General features: G+C 56.9%; 7 protein-coding genes across 7 annotated transcripts; 4 read left to right on the top strand and 3 right to left on the bottom strand.

Moving 5' to 3' along the window:
- Positions 1 to 928: 928 nt before the first annotated feature.
- Positions 929 to 1,408, bottom strand: A1Q1_05969 (uncharacterized protein; the record flags this gene model as incomplete). The annotated part of the gene is made up of 1 exon (XM_014321178.1): positions 929 to 1,408. One exon carries the CDS (start codon positions 1,406 to 1,408, stop codon positions 929 to 931), a length of 480 nt encoding a protein of 159 aa, XP_014176653.1.
- Positions 1,409 to 3,848: 2,440 nt separating this feature from the next.
- A1Q1_05970 (F5/8 type C domain protein) lies at positions 3,849 to 6,363 on the bottom strand (the record flags this gene model as incomplete). Its single annotated transcript, XM_014321179.1, has 2 exons — positions 3,849 to 6,020; positions 6,280 to 6,363. 2 exons carry the CDS (start codon positions 6,361 to 6,363, stop codon positions 3,849 to 3,851), a joined length of 2,256 nt encoding a protein of 751 aa, XP_014176654.1.
- A 368-nt stretch (positions 6,364 to 6,731) lies between these two features.
- Positions 6,732 to 8,135, bottom strand: A1Q1_05971 (uncharacterized protein; the record flags this gene model as incomplete). Its single annotated transcript, XM_014321180.1, has 2 exons — positions 6,732 to 8,012; positions 8,079 to 8,135. The coding sequence occupies 2 exons, from the start codon at positions 8,133 to 8,135 to the stop codon at positions 6,732 to 6,734; spliced, it is 1,338 nt and encodes a 445-aa protein (XP_014176655.1).
- A 461-nt stretch (positions 8,136 to 8,596) lies between these two features.
- Positions 8,597 to 11,603, top strand: A1Q1_05972 (uncharacterized protein; the record flags this gene model as incomplete). The annotated part of the gene is made up of 5 exons (XM_014321181.1): positions 8,597 to 8,842; positions 8,890 to 9,174; positions 9,343 to 9,955; positions 10,239 to 10,507; positions 10,545 to 11,603. 5 exons carry the CDS (start codon positions 8,597 to 8,599, stop codon positions 11,601 to 11,603), a joined length of 2,472 nt encoding a protein of 823 aa, XP_014176656.1.
- Positions 11,604 to 12,219: 616 nt separating this feature from the next.
- A1Q1_05973 (uncharacterized protein) lies at positions 12,220 to 13,515 on the top strand (the record flags this gene model as incomplete). Its single annotated transcript, XM_014321182.1, has 2 exons — positions 12,220 to 12,453; positions 12,496 to 13,515. 2 exons carry the CDS (start codon positions 12,220 to 12,222, stop codon positions 13,513 to 13,515), a joined length of 1,254 nt encoding a protein of 417 aa, XP_014176657.1.
- A 535-nt stretch (positions 13,516 to 14,050) lies between these two features.
- A1Q1_05974 (uncharacterized protein) lies at positions 14,051 to 15,373 on the top strand (the record flags this gene model as incomplete). The annotated part of the gene is made up of 1 exon (XM_014321183.1): positions 14,051 to 15,373. One exon carries the CDS (start codon positions 14,051 to 14,053, stop codon positions 15,371 to 15,373), a length of 1,323 nt encoding a protein of 440 aa, XP_014176658.1.
- Positions 15,374 to 15,588: 215 nt separating this feature from the next.
- Positions 15,589 to 16,952, top strand: A1Q1_05975 (uncharacterized protein; the record flags this gene model as incomplete). The annotated part of the gene is made up of 2 exons (XM_014321184.1): positions 15,589 to 16,492; positions 16,543 to 16,952. The coding sequence occupies 2 exons, from the start codon at positions 15,589 to 15,591 to the stop codon at positions 16,950 to 16,952; spliced, it is 1,314 nt and encodes a 437-aa protein (XP_014176659.1).
- Positions 16,953 to 17,357: the final 405 nt, after the last annotated feature.

The raw sequence follows: 17,357 nt of genomic DNA on the forward strand, positions 1-17,357 counted from the left end.
TGTGACTGGGGTCGATGCTCCGCGTCGGATTGCAAGTCACGGTTTGCCACCGCTGCAAAACGCACCATCATTGTGCAATAGACATGCATGTCAAGGACTACTACGCATTACTTGGAACCGGAATCGAGCGTTCAAGTCCGCGAGTATATCCCCGTGAAGCCCCAGTTCGTCGCGAAGAACTTGAACACTAGGGACGCGCATTCGTCGCCGAGGACAGCCTTCACAACCGTGAAGAACTCGTCCGCACAGTGTCAGCGCGATGGCATGTCGCTTTACCAGCGCGTACAGGAGGTCGTATGCCTCGTCCTTCGCCTCGAACTGCTCGAACATCTGGTACAGCTCGATCACGTCGCGAGGCGTCAGGGGCGGGTTTGGTCGTACGACATATTGACGAGCGACTGGCTGCGAAGGCAAGTCGATGAGGATCTGCAGCGCCTCGAAAGTGTCGGGGTGGATGTTATCCAGCTGGACCACACGATCGACACCCGCCGCTTCGGGCAAACCACGACTTTCGTTCAGCCGCGTCCACACCACAGAACTCACAACAGTCCAGTAATCTCGGAACCAACGAGGAAAGAGGACATTCGGCCGTGATTGTCGTAACATCGCACCTCGAGGGTGTCGTTGATGTACCGGGGCGCGCCCGGAGCGGTCGCCCGACGCCCGTTACGGCTCTGCTAGAGGTCGGGCATGGTAGCGGCAGACAACGACGGCGGGCAAGGTGTCGGTGGATGGTAGGAGAGTTCAGCCGGAGCAACAGGTCTGGACGGCAGGTAGGAGGATTATGATTATGAGTAGCGTAGTGATAAGAGACGGAGTTCGGAGTAGGAGAGTTGTTGAGGTAGGAAGTAGGTTCAAAACGATGTTTGTATCCATTGCTCGTCTGGGACGGCACTGAGGCCGTCACCCAGCTGCCCTTTCTTCCGAATCAGATCTTGCGGATTACCCACAGGGCGCCGAACTGTCTCACAATCAAAGCCAGAGTCTTGTCGCTGGGGATCTTGCGAATGAACCTGAACCAATCCCCTATTTTCTTCGCTTCCACTGCATCGGACGTGAGGGAACTAGCATACGCCTCGACATAGGCGTAGAGGATGCCCCATGCGGCTCGTGAGGCAGAGAACTCCTTGAACGCCTCAGCAATCGCGAGCACGTCGGAGGAGCGAATGGGGGGGTTAGGCAGGAGGCCGTGGGGCCAAATGTCGTGGTGATATTGTCCCTTCTGGTCGAGGAGGAGCAATATCGCCTCGACAGTGGCCGAGTGGGTGCGGCCTAGGCGAACGATGCGGTCCCCGCCCAAGGGCGGGGGTAAGTTCTCGCTAACCAGTCGCCGATCTTCTTCTCTGTCAATGCGTCGGCAGTGAGGGAGCTGGCGTGCGCCTCGACATATGCGTAAAGGACGCCCCATGCAGCTCTTGATGCAGTGAACTCCTTGAACGCCTCGGCTATCGCGAGGACGTCAGAGGAGCGAATGGGAGGGTCGGGAAGCAGGCCGTGGGGCCAGATGTCGTGGTGATACTGTCCCCTCTGGTCGAGGAGGAGTACGATCGCTTTGACAGGGATGGGTGCGCGCCAGCCAAACAATGCAGTCGCCACCCTTGGGCTGGGGGCAGCCGCGAATACTCACAACGACTTGGTGAATTCGTAATCGATGGGGAAGGCTGGTCATGGTCGATGTTCGATGATTGAGGTAAGAGTGTGAAGGTGGGGAAGGCAAGAAACAGGTTGGTAATGGGTAGGAGCAGGGACAGTACTGTCAGTTGAGTGTGTTGAGGAAGATGGACTTGACGATGTTTACCTGTCATAACTCACACGCCGGGCGGCATCACTTGGATCACTGTCACGCTAGTGTAGTGAGTCATTAGTGCCGCCGCCCAGCTGCTAGTTGCCGTCCTGCGAGCTGCAAGGTCAATCGCATGGCGACCAGACTAACGGATGGCACACGTGTTGGCCGTCTGGTGGGTGAGATGGTTGCCGCGGGTGCAGTGAGAGTACCTCGCCGAAAGCAAGCGCGCTAGGACACGCAAAAGACGGTGCGCTGCCGCTACCAGCTGCCAGTGCAGTGATGAATCAAGCTGGTGCACCTGAAACCACGAGCTGACCAGGTGTCACATGCCCCCACCACAGCAGCTGCATGATCGTGCAACCCGTGCCGTCCTGTGCTCCCACCTTGTCACCCTATGACGTCACTGGCGACCCGTTATCTCGTCGATCACTCCCCTGTGTGCCTGCGTGCCTTGACCCGCTGCTCGTTCCAGGATTGCAGCGACCGGCTCGGGCGGCAACACGCACCTCATCGATCTCATCACAGGCCGAACATGCACAGTCACGCCCAGTCCAACGGCGAGGACACAAAGAATGCCCACGCTCGGCTAAGAGACACCCGCGCCAAAAACGATTGACTGCGAATAACAACGCTTGATCTCACCGCCAGCACAGCTTGCGTCAAAGGTCCCGGGCAAGCGTGGGCGCATCGGAAGCTGACGTGTTACACCAGGCTAGTGCTTTGTGCATGCTTTGACGAACGGGGGAATTACCTCACCTTGACTCGGTGTCTATGCGACAGTACGAAGGTACGAAAGAGTTCCGAGACGAAACTCACTGTGGCAAGAAGCGAGCTGAAAACAAGGACGATGAACTGGAGTGTGGAACGAGGGTTTGGACACGACAAAGTCTACATAGTACAGGTCGCGCGCACGATCTCATCAGCCTGGATCCTGGAACGCTAGCACTGTGAGTCCTCGGTGCCGCAGCACAGGTGCCTTTGGCAAGATGGCTACTAAAGCCCACGAGATGGCCGTCCAGCAAGTCCGCTAGATCGCGCAGCGCGTGCAGCGAGATGTGTACCTCGCTGTTCAGCGTCCGAGAGATTTTCACTCGACCATCATGACCGCGCGGACAGAGTGCACGTCCGGTCGTCCTTAAGTATAGAGTGTTGTAAGGCTTACTTCGCCGAATGCACTTGATGACCTGAGGTGGAGAGCAGTCTGGGATGGAGAGCAGCCGAGAGTACTTTGGGAGACGGACTTACGCAAGATGTGACCTCCGATGTCGAGACGAGATCGACGAACACGCACAACAGTGTATATCCTATCGCTATATCCTATCTTGGAAGACAGTGAATGGATTCTTCTGACCTTGACACGATACTAGTGATCGGCACTGCATGGACGACGGGTTGCGATATCTGTCACGTTTCCACGGGAGGTTTAGCGCCTGCGAACGGTGTGAGAATGAAGAGACGGTGCAGCCAGCGTGATGGAGGAGGAGCCATCAGCAAAAAGGAGACAGGTGTTGACGTCAAAAAAGGGGCGGATGGGTCGGTAGGGAGCCAGGCAGATTCGAACGGCGCTACCACGCAACGGGATCACATACGAATACCCGTCAATGCGGCTGAAGCTTCGACCTACCGAGACCCTAACTGACAACTCAGCCAACGCCCGTTTTTTTCACAGACCACAGGAACAATATGACTCAGAGGGAGAGCCGATTACGTAAACATATGGCATTACCTCCCCCCTATGCGTTTTCGCCAGCCCTTCTGATCTCCTGGCGAGGTCTCCGCTTTATCTGTCGGTATTGAAACGGTTCGTAAGAGAGGGTGGGACGCGCCAGCGGGGGTATTATGCATTAGGAGAAGTTGAGGTTGGAAGGAAAACGGTGAAGGCCGTTTACGTGGATACCTCGAGCATCATGATTTCTTAAAACTTGCTTCCACAGCTCGGACAGTCTTTCCAAGTCAATCACAACATCTGCAGCCATGTTCTGATGTAACTGTACAATGCATTCGTGACATATTTGAAAGGCCTTTCCCCTACACATCTTGCCGACCCCATTATTCCATCTCCTCAGGCTTGATCGATGGAAGGTTGGCTCACGGGCATCCCCAATCCACTACCACCACTACTCTGCCGTTCCCTGGTGATTTGAACGCGCAGCTTCAGTCGAGCATTGGCCAGCTTCATAGCCTCGACCTCCTTCCGGAGCTCCTCGTTCTCGGAGACCAGAGCTTCACGTTCCCTGTCTGCGCGTCGGTACTGAGACTCCATGAAGGCGAGGCAGGACTTCAGGGTGACGAGCTGGTCGTCGGTCGGCTCTGCTCGGGTGGGTTGGGCAGCCGGGGTTGGCGTCTGAGAGTCGGGAGCTGCTGGTGGAGAGGGGCGCACCTGTTGAGCGCTCTGGGATGCGGAAGGAGCTTGCGTGTTCGGAGGCGGAGGCGGAGGAGAGCTGCGCTGGTTCTGTTGAGTGGTCTCTGGTTCAGGAGCAGAAGGTGGGGGCGGAGTTGGACCATCGCTCGTTGGCGCCGAGGCAGCCACCTGTGCAGTGCTTGGTACTTGAGCAGCGCTGGACGTCTCGCTTGTCTGCGGCGGGGTGGCGACAGGAGCGGTAGCTTGAGGTCCACGGGATGAGGAAGATTGCGAGGTGGTCGACATCGCAGTTGAGGCGCCCTCACTTGGGCCGTTCGGTGCAGCTGAAGTAGCAGTCATAGTGTTGTAAGCTGCAGGAGCTGCGGCCGTGCCAGTCACAGCAGGTGTTGAGGCAGTTGGAACATCCTCGTCGATATCCATGGCGGAAGCAGGCTGGCTAGTCGCACCGGCCGATCGCTCCCTCCTCGGGTCCGATGCCTGCTGGATGGCCGCCGACTCCCTTGATTCGAAATCCTGAGGCTGAGAGACATGACCATTCGCCTGCGACGGCTCTGAGGGTCTTGCAGGTCTTGCAGGTGTCGGAATCAGCTCCCGGAGCATGCGAAGTTGCGCCTCCAGCTCGGCGAGACGGCGCTCGTGCTCTTCAAGTTTCGGGTCTGGGCCGGGAGTAGAGGGCGTAGCCGCCTGGACAGCAGGTACTGGAACGCGAGGCTGAGCAGGGGTCCGCGGCATTGATGGCGTCGCTGGCATGACCGATGTCGAGCTTTGCGCGTGCGTTGTCGCCTGGGCTGGGGTAGCGCCGTTCGCCAAAGCATTCAGCATCGTCGAGGTTTGGGCGTGTACGTTTGCCTGACTGGAGCTTTCGGCATGTCCATTCGCCACAAACGCAGAAGCAGGTCCCCGGACTACCACAGCTTGGTTCTTCTCCGGCTGAACTGGAGCGCTTGGCCGTGATCCAGCTTGAGGGTGAGTCGCAAAGGTGCCGCTAGGCTCCGGTCGCGGTGCAGATCCCGTCGAGATCTGCTCCCGACCGTGCTGCTGAGACGATTGGGTTGCCCATCTGGGCGCTTGGCCGGCGGGCGGAGGGGATGCTGAGGTTTGAGTCGCAGGTGTACGCTCAGGAGACGTCGAAGCGTGTGTAGCGGGACCCTGCGTCGACGTCGGTCGCTCCGGACTCTCGGGGATTTCCTCGATACGAGCACCGCCGTTTTGGCTCTCCTGGCTAGCTGGAGGAAGCGACAGGGCGTTGAAGAAGGCCTCTGCCTCCCTCCTCTCGGGCGCAGATGGCGGTGGTTCCGACCCAGAACCCGAGTCATCTTCAACCCGAGCCCGTTTCGGTGGTCGCCCGTCCTCTCCCTCTCTCCTTCTAACCTCCCCAGTGCGAGCTGGCTCAGGTTCCGGACTGTCGGGGATCTCGATGATTGATGGCGAGCGCTCGTGCCGCCGAGACCTGGATCGCATCTCTGCCTCCAGCTGGTCGCGCTTCTCCTTCCGCTTCCGTGCTTCGGCCGCGAATTCAGCCGGCGTCAACCACACGGGCTGCGGAGGGCGAGGCACCAGCGGCGCCGACCACATCGCCTGCGCCCGGGGAAGCGGGGGGAGCTGTGTCGCCGGGCGCTGGACCTGGGTCGGGGCTGTCGGAGGTGGTTGCGCCTGAGCCTGCGTCTCAGCTCGCGCTGAAGTCGATGGCAGGGGTTGCGTCCCAGGCTGTGTCGAAGCCTGCGCTTGTGACTGCATCTGAGCCCATCGAGCCTGAGCCTGCGGCCATTGGGGATCATCCGGCGATATCCACTGAGAGCCCAGTGGAGGTTGATCCGCCGGAGCTGTTGGAGATACGCTGGGAAGACTGGTCGTGCGAGTGACAGTGGGCCGCTGCCACACCGATGGCAAAGGCGGAGCCGTCTCCCACACAAGGAAGTTACATCTGCTGTCCCGCCGAGGGCAAATGTAGTACCACCGCCCGGCATCAGGACCGCTCGTGCGCATTACGCGCAGTGCCGAATCTCCATGCTGACGTTAGTTGACAATCAAGAAACATCGAATTGACGATTCCAGTATGGTGGCCCGGTGATGCCGGAATCCCATGACCGGACCTAAAGGAGGGCAGGGAAGGGGGGAATGAGGAACTCACTTCGCAGGTGTGGTGCTCTGGCTGGCCTTGCGTGAGCCACGGCACCGACGGGCCTGCATTTGCACTCGCCGTTGTGGTGGCCATGGTCGCTACCGCATGCGCGCGGGTCGTAGTGAACGTGAATGCTAAGTCTGTGAGGAGTATTCGAGAAAAAAGGGAGGAGGAAGGTGGCAAACAAAGTTGCCCTCTTTGACAAAGCGAGCTCCGTTCCCGTTTGTCGCTCCGCTCGATCAACGCACTTGCCGCCTGTGGGGTCCCACCAACGCGTTTCCATTTTGAGACCACTTCCGCACTCATCCCCCGTTCTAATCCCACCGCTTATGACATCCCCCACCCATGACGTATGTATCGGAACTCCGGCACGGCGCATGCAGCATGGTATCATGGCGGCATGACCGCATGGGCGGGCAAGCTCAAGGTACAGGTACAGTGCATTGATACAACAACAGTTACTACTCGGGCATCACCCCCATCGCGGCTAGGTGCACGCGCAGGGCGGTGTTCTCCGACGCCAGGTCCTCCCGTTCCTTGCGCATCGCATCACGCTCACGCCTCAGTGCGTCCCGTTCCTTCTCCATTGACAAGTATTCCGCCTCCATGAAGCGCAAGCAGGACTGGAAAGCGGCGATTTGCCCGTCACGCGGAGATGCGACGGCTGGTGCGACGCTAGCGTGCACATGGCCGTTCGTATGCGTGTGACCGTTTGCTGGCGAGTCTACTACGCCGTACAGCGACTTGACGAGGCGGATCTCCGTTTCAAGATCCAGCTGGCGGCGCTTGGGAGGCGGCGCAGAAGCGCGGGCGGATCCAGCAACCGTGGACGAGAGCTGCTCTGTGGCTACGGTGCAAGAGGCCGTCGATCGTGAGGGAGACGCATCGGGCTGCTTGCGTTTGCGCGAGGCTCCATTCACCACCGGCTCCTCCGACTCAACACCACCGCCCGTCGCCCTCGCCCTCAAAGCTGCAGTGGTCGAATGAGCGATTGGGGGATAGGGAGGAGACATCGCTTGCGCCGGCTCGAGAGATCGCCCGGGTGATGCAGACGGCGGACCACTCCTCAACGGCCGGGCGGTGTCCTGAACGAGGTCCATGGAAGCTCGTTCATGAGGTTGTTGGGTTGATGATAAGTGCGAGAAGTGTTCTGATTCGCGGGCAGACGTAGAATCTGAAGCATCTTGCTCCGTCCCGGCTTCCTGTGCTGTCGGTTCGGCTGTTGAGTCTTGTCCGGGCTGGGGGTCAACAGCGCCGGCGGTTGCTCTTGCCCGCATCGCCGCAGTGGTTTGTGCGATCTCCTTCATCGGCATGGCCGCTGCTTTCTCCCCTTCTGACGCGTACCGCTCTTCCGTCCCGGCCCCCGAGTCCAGTCGTTCCTGTTCCCGCCTAGCTCTCTCGAGCTCCTTCTTCTGTAGCTCCTTCCGCTTCCTCTTGTTCTCCGCCTTCCTCCGCTTCCTCAATGCTCGGATCTGTCTCTTCTCCTCCTCAGTGCGTTCTACGGGCGGAGGCCCTTTCGTTGTTTTCGTGGTTGGTGGAGACTTCGCTGGCGTGTTCCCCTCGGCCGTAGCGGCAGTCGCGTTGAGCGGTATTGTAGTCGTTCTCGGTGCCTGTGGATGCGACTGGGCGGAAGGCCCTCGTTCTCTTGCGAGTCCCGGATTCTCCCACACCCAGTACACGCAACGACTCTGCTCACGCGCACACGTGTAGTAGAACAAGCCCTGCTGAGGACCCTCCTTCCGCTGCAGGCGTAGAGCAGTCTCACCATGCTACTGTCAGCTATTGTGCTGCCCCCCGATGAAGCTTACAATGCACTTTTTCGGCCCCATTGTCTTGGCGTAATGGGAGATCGCAGAGTTGCCCATGCCGACGGCGTGACGCTGACTGCATGGGCTGGTGGGTTTGGGGTAATGGACGGATTCGAAGTAAATGTTGTCGCGCTGCGAGCTACGCGACTGAGAATTGCAGGCGATGTGGTGCCCCGCAAGACGACGCGATGCCGTGCCTGAAAGTGACCACCAAGAGGTGCACTTTTGGGCATCCGCGATGAATCCTCGTCTGGAATGACCGTGCTGCTTGCTTAACAACAAAATGTTGCTCACGAAACTGACTCTGACGCTTTGCAATGGATCGATTGACTGGTGTCGTCGACGAGCCCTGGCCGTGTTTGGGCGGGTGCAGGCTGGTGCGGTTGACGGTTGACGCGACTGATCGGCGACGGAGTCAAATGCACTCGCTGCTTCTTCCATCAGACTGTGTCTCGGTTCCGTTTTCCTTCGTTCCAGACCACTCACAAACACACATCAAGCCTCCTCTGACAATTGAGATGGTTGAGGAGTCTCCTCATCTTCGAGCACAGCGGCTCGCCCATCAAGTCTGGCAACTCCCGCACTTCCGACTTTCGGTATTCGAGCGCCTGGTCACGCTTCGTAAGCGGAAGAGCAAGTTTGCGGGCGACGATGCTTCTCTAAAGCAATACCTTACTCTGGACAAAGCATCATTCCGAGAAGTCGCCATGCTGCTGTACCCATGTATCGATCTCGACAGCTTCCCGTGGGATTGCCCCTCACAGGTATGATATCCTTATTGCAGCGGTGAGGGCGTCGCTGATGGTGGTAGGAACGCAAGCGCTTGTATGCTGCCGGCGTCAAGACTCTCCGAGCCACTGGCTGTCTTCCTCTTTGTGGAAAGTGGGAGTTTGGCGACCTGCTGGACTACTTTCCCAACGTCCAACAGATCTACTTCAACGCATCCGGGGTGCGGTGGTCTCGCGAAATTCGCAAGACAGATGGTGGTGCCATGGCGCGTTTCAATCAGTTCACGATCAATCAAACGCTCAAGGCTCAGGATGGGGTCATCGCTCCCCCTCAACCTTTTCACGCTCCGCTTAACGTCGAGTACGAGGTCACCTATGCGTTCATGCCATGCTGGAGGGATGTCCCAGCCCCGCTCTTTACGCGAAACGGTGACGGAGAGATGCAACTGCCTGAAATCTTTCGGCTGCCATATGCTGAGATTGATGCAGACGGTCATCATCCAAGCGAAGCTGAGTGACTCATCATCCTGGAACAGAGAAAAAAGCTCGGCATTCCTACACTCTCCATCACCTGGACGATGTACGAAGGTGACGACTTCTCTTTGTTCGCGAGAGCTGCCGGACCCGAAGTTAAGAACCTACACCTGAACCTTTTCCCCGCGGTGGAGAACTTGTCAACCGCATTGAACCGTGTTATGGATGGTCTTCAAGACGACTTGCTGCCAGGACTCGATAATCTGCTCATTTGGGTCCACTTCAGTTTCACGATACTGCCTGAACTACAGGATGATGGGCCAACGGAGTTCCCAGAATGGCTAAGTAACACCATGCCAGCCAATCTCGACCACATCCAGCTCTTTCTCGTCTGCGATAATGAGGAGAACGACGATGACTGGTCCGATTACGAACCCCCAACAGTAGACGACATACGCGACGATGTCCTCAAAGCACTCCCGATCAGCTGGCTCCGCAATGTAAGGATCAAGTTCGGGGAGTCCTTCCCTCTGCGAGTGGAGGTGTTGCGCGACTTTGGGGACGGTCTGGAGGATTGGGATGAGCCCTTCGACGAGGCTCTGGATCATGCCCTTTTCGCCCCAGTCACCGTCAACAGGTCGACTCAGACCGTCGGTCAGTGCACCTGTGTTTGCAGTAAGTAGCCGCACCGGCATAGCATGCTGAGGCTTGCTGTTCATAGGTGGGAGGCAGCGAATGCATGTTTATTAAACAGTGATGTTCCGTCGGCGCATGTGCTGGTGCTTCGTCAAGCACACGCTGCAGTATGGTCATCGACTCATGGGTGTCTCGTGTCTCAACTGATCGTCGCCGGATGCAAACAGAGCTGCTGCACACGTCAGTGTCTACCTAATGCATGGACTCGGTCTCCACGTCGCCATACTCCTCTCACACATCGTCATATTGGAACATCACATAGCAGCACGCTTCAGCAACATGCCCATAGATGTTCATCAACCTCGAGCACAGCAGCTTGCACACCGGGTCTGGAAGCTCCCCCACGTCCGCCTCTCAGTGTTTGAGTTCCTCGCTACTCTCCTCGAGGATAAGCGCCCATACCGGCACCGCAAGACAAACAGCGGCCTTCTGCAGTTTTTGACTCTTGACAAAGATTCATTCCCAGAGGTAGCGATACTGCTCTACACGAGTATCGACCTCGACGCCTTTCCCTGGAACTGCCCCTCTGAAGTGAGCATTCTTACCGAGCACCACTGACGAGACCCAGGACCGCAAACAACTGTATGCTGCCGGTGTTCGCTTCGTCGATGCTACCGGGTGTCTACCTCTGTGTGTCCAGTGGGATTTCCCGGGCATGCTCGACTATTTCCACAGAGTTAAGAGGATCCGTTTCAACTCGACAGACGTGTGTTGGAGTCGACACGCCGACAACAGCAACAACTTCCAAGTGGCCTTGATGCCCAAAGTACAAGACGGAGCCGTTATATCAACGCACATCTTCCACCCTCTACCCAACCTGGAATATAACACACTCTACAACTTCAGACCCAGCCGGCAGCCTGTGAAGTTGCGACCTTACAAACGCAAACGACACGGAGAAATCGAACTTCCAGACATCTTCCTACTCCCGTTCGAAGAACTAGACGCTGACAGGGCGTTCTCTAAGCAGGGTCACTGGTATACAATTCTGGGCCAGCGCAAGAAGCTCGGTATACCTACTCACTCAATCACATGGACGGCGCTGGAGGGAGACGACCTGAGCAAGCTCACCCGTGTCGCAGGACCCGATCTGCAAGAGCTCGTCTTGCATCTGCATATTGAGAGGGAGGGCATTTCGACTGTCTTGAACTCTATCATGAGCAGTGTTCGGGACGATTGGCTTCTGGGTTTGGAAAACCTGATCGTGTATGTGCATTTCGACCGCTACGTCGCTCCGGAGGTGGCAGACCACGGTGACACCTTCATCCCGGACTGGATTACCAACGAGATGCCGGCGAACCTTGAGTTCATCTTGTTGGTTCTCGCTGTGGACATGGACGGCCCTGAGTATACTGGCGAGCCGTTTGATTATGATTCCATCACCCCCTGTCAGGATCCAGAACCCATCCTCGAAGCCTTGCCCTTGAGCTGGATCCGCAACGCTCGTATCGCCTTTGGTGATGAGATCAACCTCTGCGTCGACGTGTTGAGGGACATCGGCGGAGGTCTCGACGACTGGAATGAGCCGCACTTCAAAGACAAGCTCGAACACGCCCTTTATGGCCCGCTCACCCTCGATCAGTCGACCCAGACGGTCGGCCAGTGCACCTGTGACCAGAGTGGCTAGTCTTTTCGCTGTCATTATAGCTATCATCACACGCCTTTCTATGTACACCTGACTTCTGTGCAGCAAGGTAGTCAAGTGTCACATCGCGCGACACTGCATGAGGAAGTGATGTTGACTCCTGACCGTTACAACGAAGTGAACGGGACCGTATCACGTCCGTTAGAGGCAGTTCCCGAAGGCTACATACGTCGAACACGCTGTTACACAGTCGCTCAACCATGTTGAACAGCCCCATTGACTGCACGAGGCGCTAGCTAGGGCAACAGCCCTGCTGTCTGTCAAACTCGCAGTCCGATCTGGATCGAGACGGTTGCAAGCGTCGCAGGAAACCGACTGCGAAACTCTTACGCGATCACGCGAGCAGTACCAGCGGCGTCACGGGGAGCACCTTGCGGGGCGTCCACTCGCACTGTCCCACTCGATAGATTGACTCAGCGATCGTGTGGAGGATCTCGACCGTTCTGAGGGCGCAATACGGAGTCAAGACCCGTTGTAACGTCTCAGTTGCAAGTTCTGACTTCCCATTTTCCAGAGACCTCGACTTCGCCCACTCATCATCCTCAACACTAACACATCGTTCTTCTCACCATCAATCAGACACTGGCGTTCGACAGTCATGGAGCCCACGGATGATCCCCATCTGCAAGAGCTTCGGCGCGAAGTGTGGTATCTTCCGCACGTCCGCATCGCTATCTTTAAGGAGCTCGTGAAGTCATTGCCACCCGAGCAGTGCGATTTCGCCTTCATCCGCTCCTATCTTACCCTCAACAAGGCAACTTGTCTGGACCTTACACCTTTGCTCTACGATCTCATCATTCTGGACCAGTTCCCCTGGCATTGCCCTGATGAGGTGAGTAGCGGTACCTTGCTTTTTTGCTCACACTGTGCACAGGAACGCAAGAGAGCATATGCCGCTGGTGTTCACACCATCAACATGACTGGCGGCATTCCTCTTTGTGTCAGGTGGGAAAGTTTTGCCGACATGCTCGAGTTCTTCCCCAACGCTAATACGATCGTCTTTGGATCTGGTGATATTGTGTTCGAGAAGAAGGGCTCTCGTTGGGAACGCCCTAACACTTTCTTCATCACGGAGACGGTCTGGGTTGCGAGAGACGGCTCCATCAAGGACACAATCCCCTTCTTCCCCATCGACAAAATCCATTACCAAGTTGCCCGCATGTTGTGTACTGGTTGGTGCGAGGAGGGAGTGCGGCCCTTCATTGTCCAGGAGGACGGAGAGATAGATATTCCTGAAGCCTTCCTTCAGCCGGTGAGGCACTTCTCCGTCCGTCCTCGCCCTCAAGAGCACGACGACTGGCTGACCATCTTGGAGCATCGTGCTGCGAACGGTGTGCGTACGGATTGTGTCCTATGGACCATGGCAGACGGCGAAGAAACGAACGTTCTCCCTCGCCTCGCTCAAGCTGTTCCCAGCACCCTCCGCTCTCTTTCACTCGAGGTCGGCTCCGTTGGCCCCCTCTCCGTGACCCTCGACACTCTCATGGACATCATCGACGATGACCACTTCCCCAATCTCGAACGCCTCATCTTGAGAATCTACTTCTATCCTGGTGCTATGAGAGACGCTGAAGCGACTGAAGCGTGGCGCAGGGGCCTCACAAATCCGGACTGGACGACAAATAAACTGCCACCCAAGCTAAAAATCTCCGTCAATCTGATGCTCTACACCCACTTCATGAACGATCCCTCGGACGAGGTTGCCGCTACCCAAGACATGTTCGACGCTCTTCCTCTTCTGTGGATTGAGAACGCGAGGCGCAAGCTAGGAGAGAGCCGCAAGGATTGCCTGTTTGTCCATACCTTCCTGCAAAATGACAGCCGCGAGCAGCCTTTCGATCCCCCTTCTGTCGTAGCTCGCCTGAAAGACGCGCTCTTGGGTCCCAACCCCTGACAAGCAAGAGGTCCTGAAGTCTACGATTCATCACCCATTGTCTTTCTCCTTTTCCTTTGATTTCTACAATCGGTCTGCGCACGTTTGAGACAGGCTTCAACTGCGCTGAACCTCTGTCTCTTATTCTATCTCGTGCTGTCAACATGAGCGCATCTGTGAAGGGTTCGTCGATGTACATGCAATGAAGTTCACTTGTGAAAGCCACACACACACTATTCACCACTTACAGACGATGACGTAATGGCTGTCGGACAGACTGTGATCTCCGCAATCTCAACCCACACGGTTCTAATGCAGCGAGCAGGACAAGTCTTATCGCAGTGCTTCACACTGCACTCTTCAATATCGTCTCCGCAAACCGAGTCTCTGCGCGAGCAGTGAAGGGCTTCCATGAGTTCACGGTGATCGTCAAGGACTCGGGCAACGACCTCAGGAGCGGGAATCACGGCTGCAGCTCTTCCATCTGCAGCCCAACTCGAACTCATTCTTCACTCACCTGCCTGCCAGCCAACAACTCACACACCTGTTGAACGCGATGGCCCAAAACTCTACAGCGTCCAGACTGGAGGAGCGCGGCCCTCAAGTCTGGCATCTACCCCACGTCCGTATGGCCCTGTTTGACGAACTTTGCGAGACGCTTGAGATCGGCCGAGCTCCCGACCAGAAGCAAGGGTTTCTCAAAGGCTTCCTTACCTTCAACAGAGACACCTCCTTGGACATCGCGCTCTTACTCTACCCTTACATCAATCTCGATGACTTTCCATGGGGTTGTCCGGATGCAGTGAGCTCTGATGCGAGATGCGTTGCTGACATTCTGCAGAATCGGAGACGAGCCTATGCGGCCGGCGTCCGAGCCATCAATGTGACCGGCTGTCTGCCCCTGTGCACTCGCTGGAAGTCGTTTCCAGAAATGGTCGCGTTCTTCCCAAACGTCAGGCAACTGTTCTTCGACTCGACGGATCTCTCATTCTCGACTATGCCGAATACTGCAGAGTTCGCGTGGTGCAATCCCAGACTACCCGACACGTTCGAGATCAGCCAAACGGCTTGGGTCGAAGATGACGGTTCCATCACTGAGCCTGCACCATTCTGGGACATTGAAGGATTCGAGTACAAGCTTGCGCGTGATCTCGAAACTGGCTACCAGATGGGCGACGTTCGGCCCCTCATCGCTCGCGACGACGGGCAGCTGGAAATTCCTGCGATCTTCCTCCAACCTCAGCGGGAAATGGTGATCGAGCCCAAGCGCGACGAGCACGACGACTGGCTGAGACTTCTACAGCATCGTAAAGGCGCTGGTCTGCCTATCGATGTACTCATGTGGGGAATGGGTGTTGGGGAGGAGCTGAGCGTCGTTCCTCGGCTGGCTTGTGTGGTACCGCCAGACCTGCGCATACTCAGGCTACGCCTTGGATCCGACGGACCTCTCTCAACCACTCTGGACAACATTCTCGAGCACATAGACACCAAGCATTTCCCCAATCTTCGGTTCCTCGAGGTGAAGCTGCTCTTCTTCCAGGATGTGGCTCCAGATTCCGCCGGCTGGGTCGCAGCGCCGCAGTGGCTGTCCAACGACATCCCCGAGAAGCTGGAGATATGGGTAGATCTCGTTCTCCTCAGCCACAACATTGACGAGCGCACCGACGAACAGCACATGGAGCAGGTGCTGTTCAATGCTCTGCCCAACAGGTGGATCGCGCAAGCCAGGCGGAAGCTCGGTCGCGACAACTGGTATCGACTCAAGGTCAGGACATACTGGGACCAGGGAGAAGGGCCAGAGTCATTCGACCCATGGATAGTGTCGCTCATTTTGCGGCCCAATCCCCCTCCCCATCGTCCAGACTCTCCCTGGGGGTAGAGCTCTCGTCACACCCGGTGTTTGGCGGTTTGCACACACGATGGACAGCTTGCGCCCCTTTCACGGTTGACTCAAGGTGATCGGCACCGGAGGCAACCATATCAGAGCGAGTGCGACTTCCAGCATGGCTCTGCGTTCTGCAGCTGGTCCTCCGCCTTCTTACTCCCATCTTCGTTTGCTTCTTGTTCACACCTCGCCATCAACTCTCTCGATTCATGCAGCAAGTCGACGATCACACCCGAGTTCGAGACCTCGCCAGTCAGGTCTGGTATCTGCCCCACGTCCGACTGGCAGTTTTCAAGCACTTAGTTCGGTCAATCGATCGCCGCTCGCGGACCATCACCGATGTGCGACGCGAAGAGAGGCAACTTCTCACCTCGCTCATGACGATTAGCAGAGAGACATCCGTGGACGTTGCGATGCTCCAGTATCCTGCCACCTTCTTCGACGAATTTCCGTGGGAGTGCAAGGATAAGGTAGGCGCCCCAGGGCACTTCAGAGGTTTTCCCACTAACCTGAAGGATCGCATGAGGGGGTATGCCGCTGGGGTCATCACCTTGAACTTGATGGGAAGCCTGTCTTTCCTCGTTAACTGGACCTGGGCCAAGCTCTGTTCGTTTTTCCCGAAACTCACCATCGTCCAATTCGAGGGCACCACCCTGCACTTCAATCGCCGGGCTAGTCACACAGCGAAGGATTACGGCCCTCTCGATCAATGGGTCACCGTCAATGAGAACGCCATTACGAGCTCCCAGCAAATCAGCAACCAACTGCTCGGGGGAGCCGCATTGTTGTCGAAGATTGCTGGCCACGGTCTGCGACCTGTCTTTCCAGATGAGGGTGACAAAATCCACATCCCAGCCATATTCTGCTTGCCTCTCGAGCAACTCTTCATCAGAGACAGTGAACAGATATCCGACGACTGGTGCACAATCTTGCACTACCGCAACACTGCATGCGCTACAATTCAGCAATTGACTTGGGACTTCGGCAGCTATTACCCGCAGATCGAGCACCTGACCAGGCTCTCACCCCCCGGTCTGAAAGTCTTTGAAGCCGAGGTCTGGTCTACGGCGCCGCTGAGCCAAACCCTGAACAACTTCACGACCCTCATCGACAGTCACCACTTCTCTGACCTCGCAAGTGGAGACTCAAGATCGGGTTCGAAGCGGATGTGGGTACGGATGAGCTGCTGAAGGAGCAGCCGCACCGTTTCCTCCCAGTTTACAATGAACTGCCCGAAGATCTTGAGGTTGAGCTGTCAATTTGCATCTCGATTGAACATGACGATCCTCTCTACTACGCGGACCGACTGCTGAAGGCCCTCCCTCTGTTGTGGATCGAAAGAATGAAGTCGAAGCTCGGCGGCAGCATGCGCATCACCGTTGACACATTGTGCGACCTCAATGGGTTCTATCTACCCTACCGCCCCGAACCTGTTCTTGATCGCCTGAACCAAGTCCTCCCTCCGGTCCAGAACAACTCGAATGAAAGCGGAAGCAGTGCTCCGGGAATCGATTACACTCTCGCCGCTGCTCAGGAGGGGCTAATCGATCACATCGCTAATCTTCACCTGTGACCTTTCTCATGCTTCACGCGCTCGCACCGTCCTCACGCCGCCCCCGCATCGTGCATAAATGGCCGCAACGCTCTGATGTGTAAAGCCGTGAAACTGTAGATCTGCGTGCGAAGGTTAAACGTATCATGCACAGATGTTCTTTGCCTCGCACACCAGACACGCATCCCTCATTCGCTTTCTGACCATCCACTCACTTGGGCCTCACATCACACACAGCCTGTGGACAGCGTCACGATGAACGTCGTCGAGGCGCTTCACGAACGAAGATCAGAACTTCGCCGGTACCTCCCTCACATTGCCCCGCCGTACCAGCACCTCCCTGCAGTGCAGTGAGAGCGGCGAGGTCTCTGCAGCCTTGCTCTTCGTGACTCGGCTAATCGACTCCATTACAGGGCTTTCTCCCGG

This window comes from Trichosporon asahii (genome assembly GCF_000293215.1).
Source record: "Trichosporon asahii var. asahii CBS 2479 unplaced genomic scaffold scaffold00075, whole genome shotgun sequence".
In the NCBI taxonomy this organism is placed as follows: Eukaryota; Fungi; Basidiomycota; class Tremellomycetes; order Trichosporonales; family Trichosporonaceae; genus Trichosporon; species Trichosporon asahii.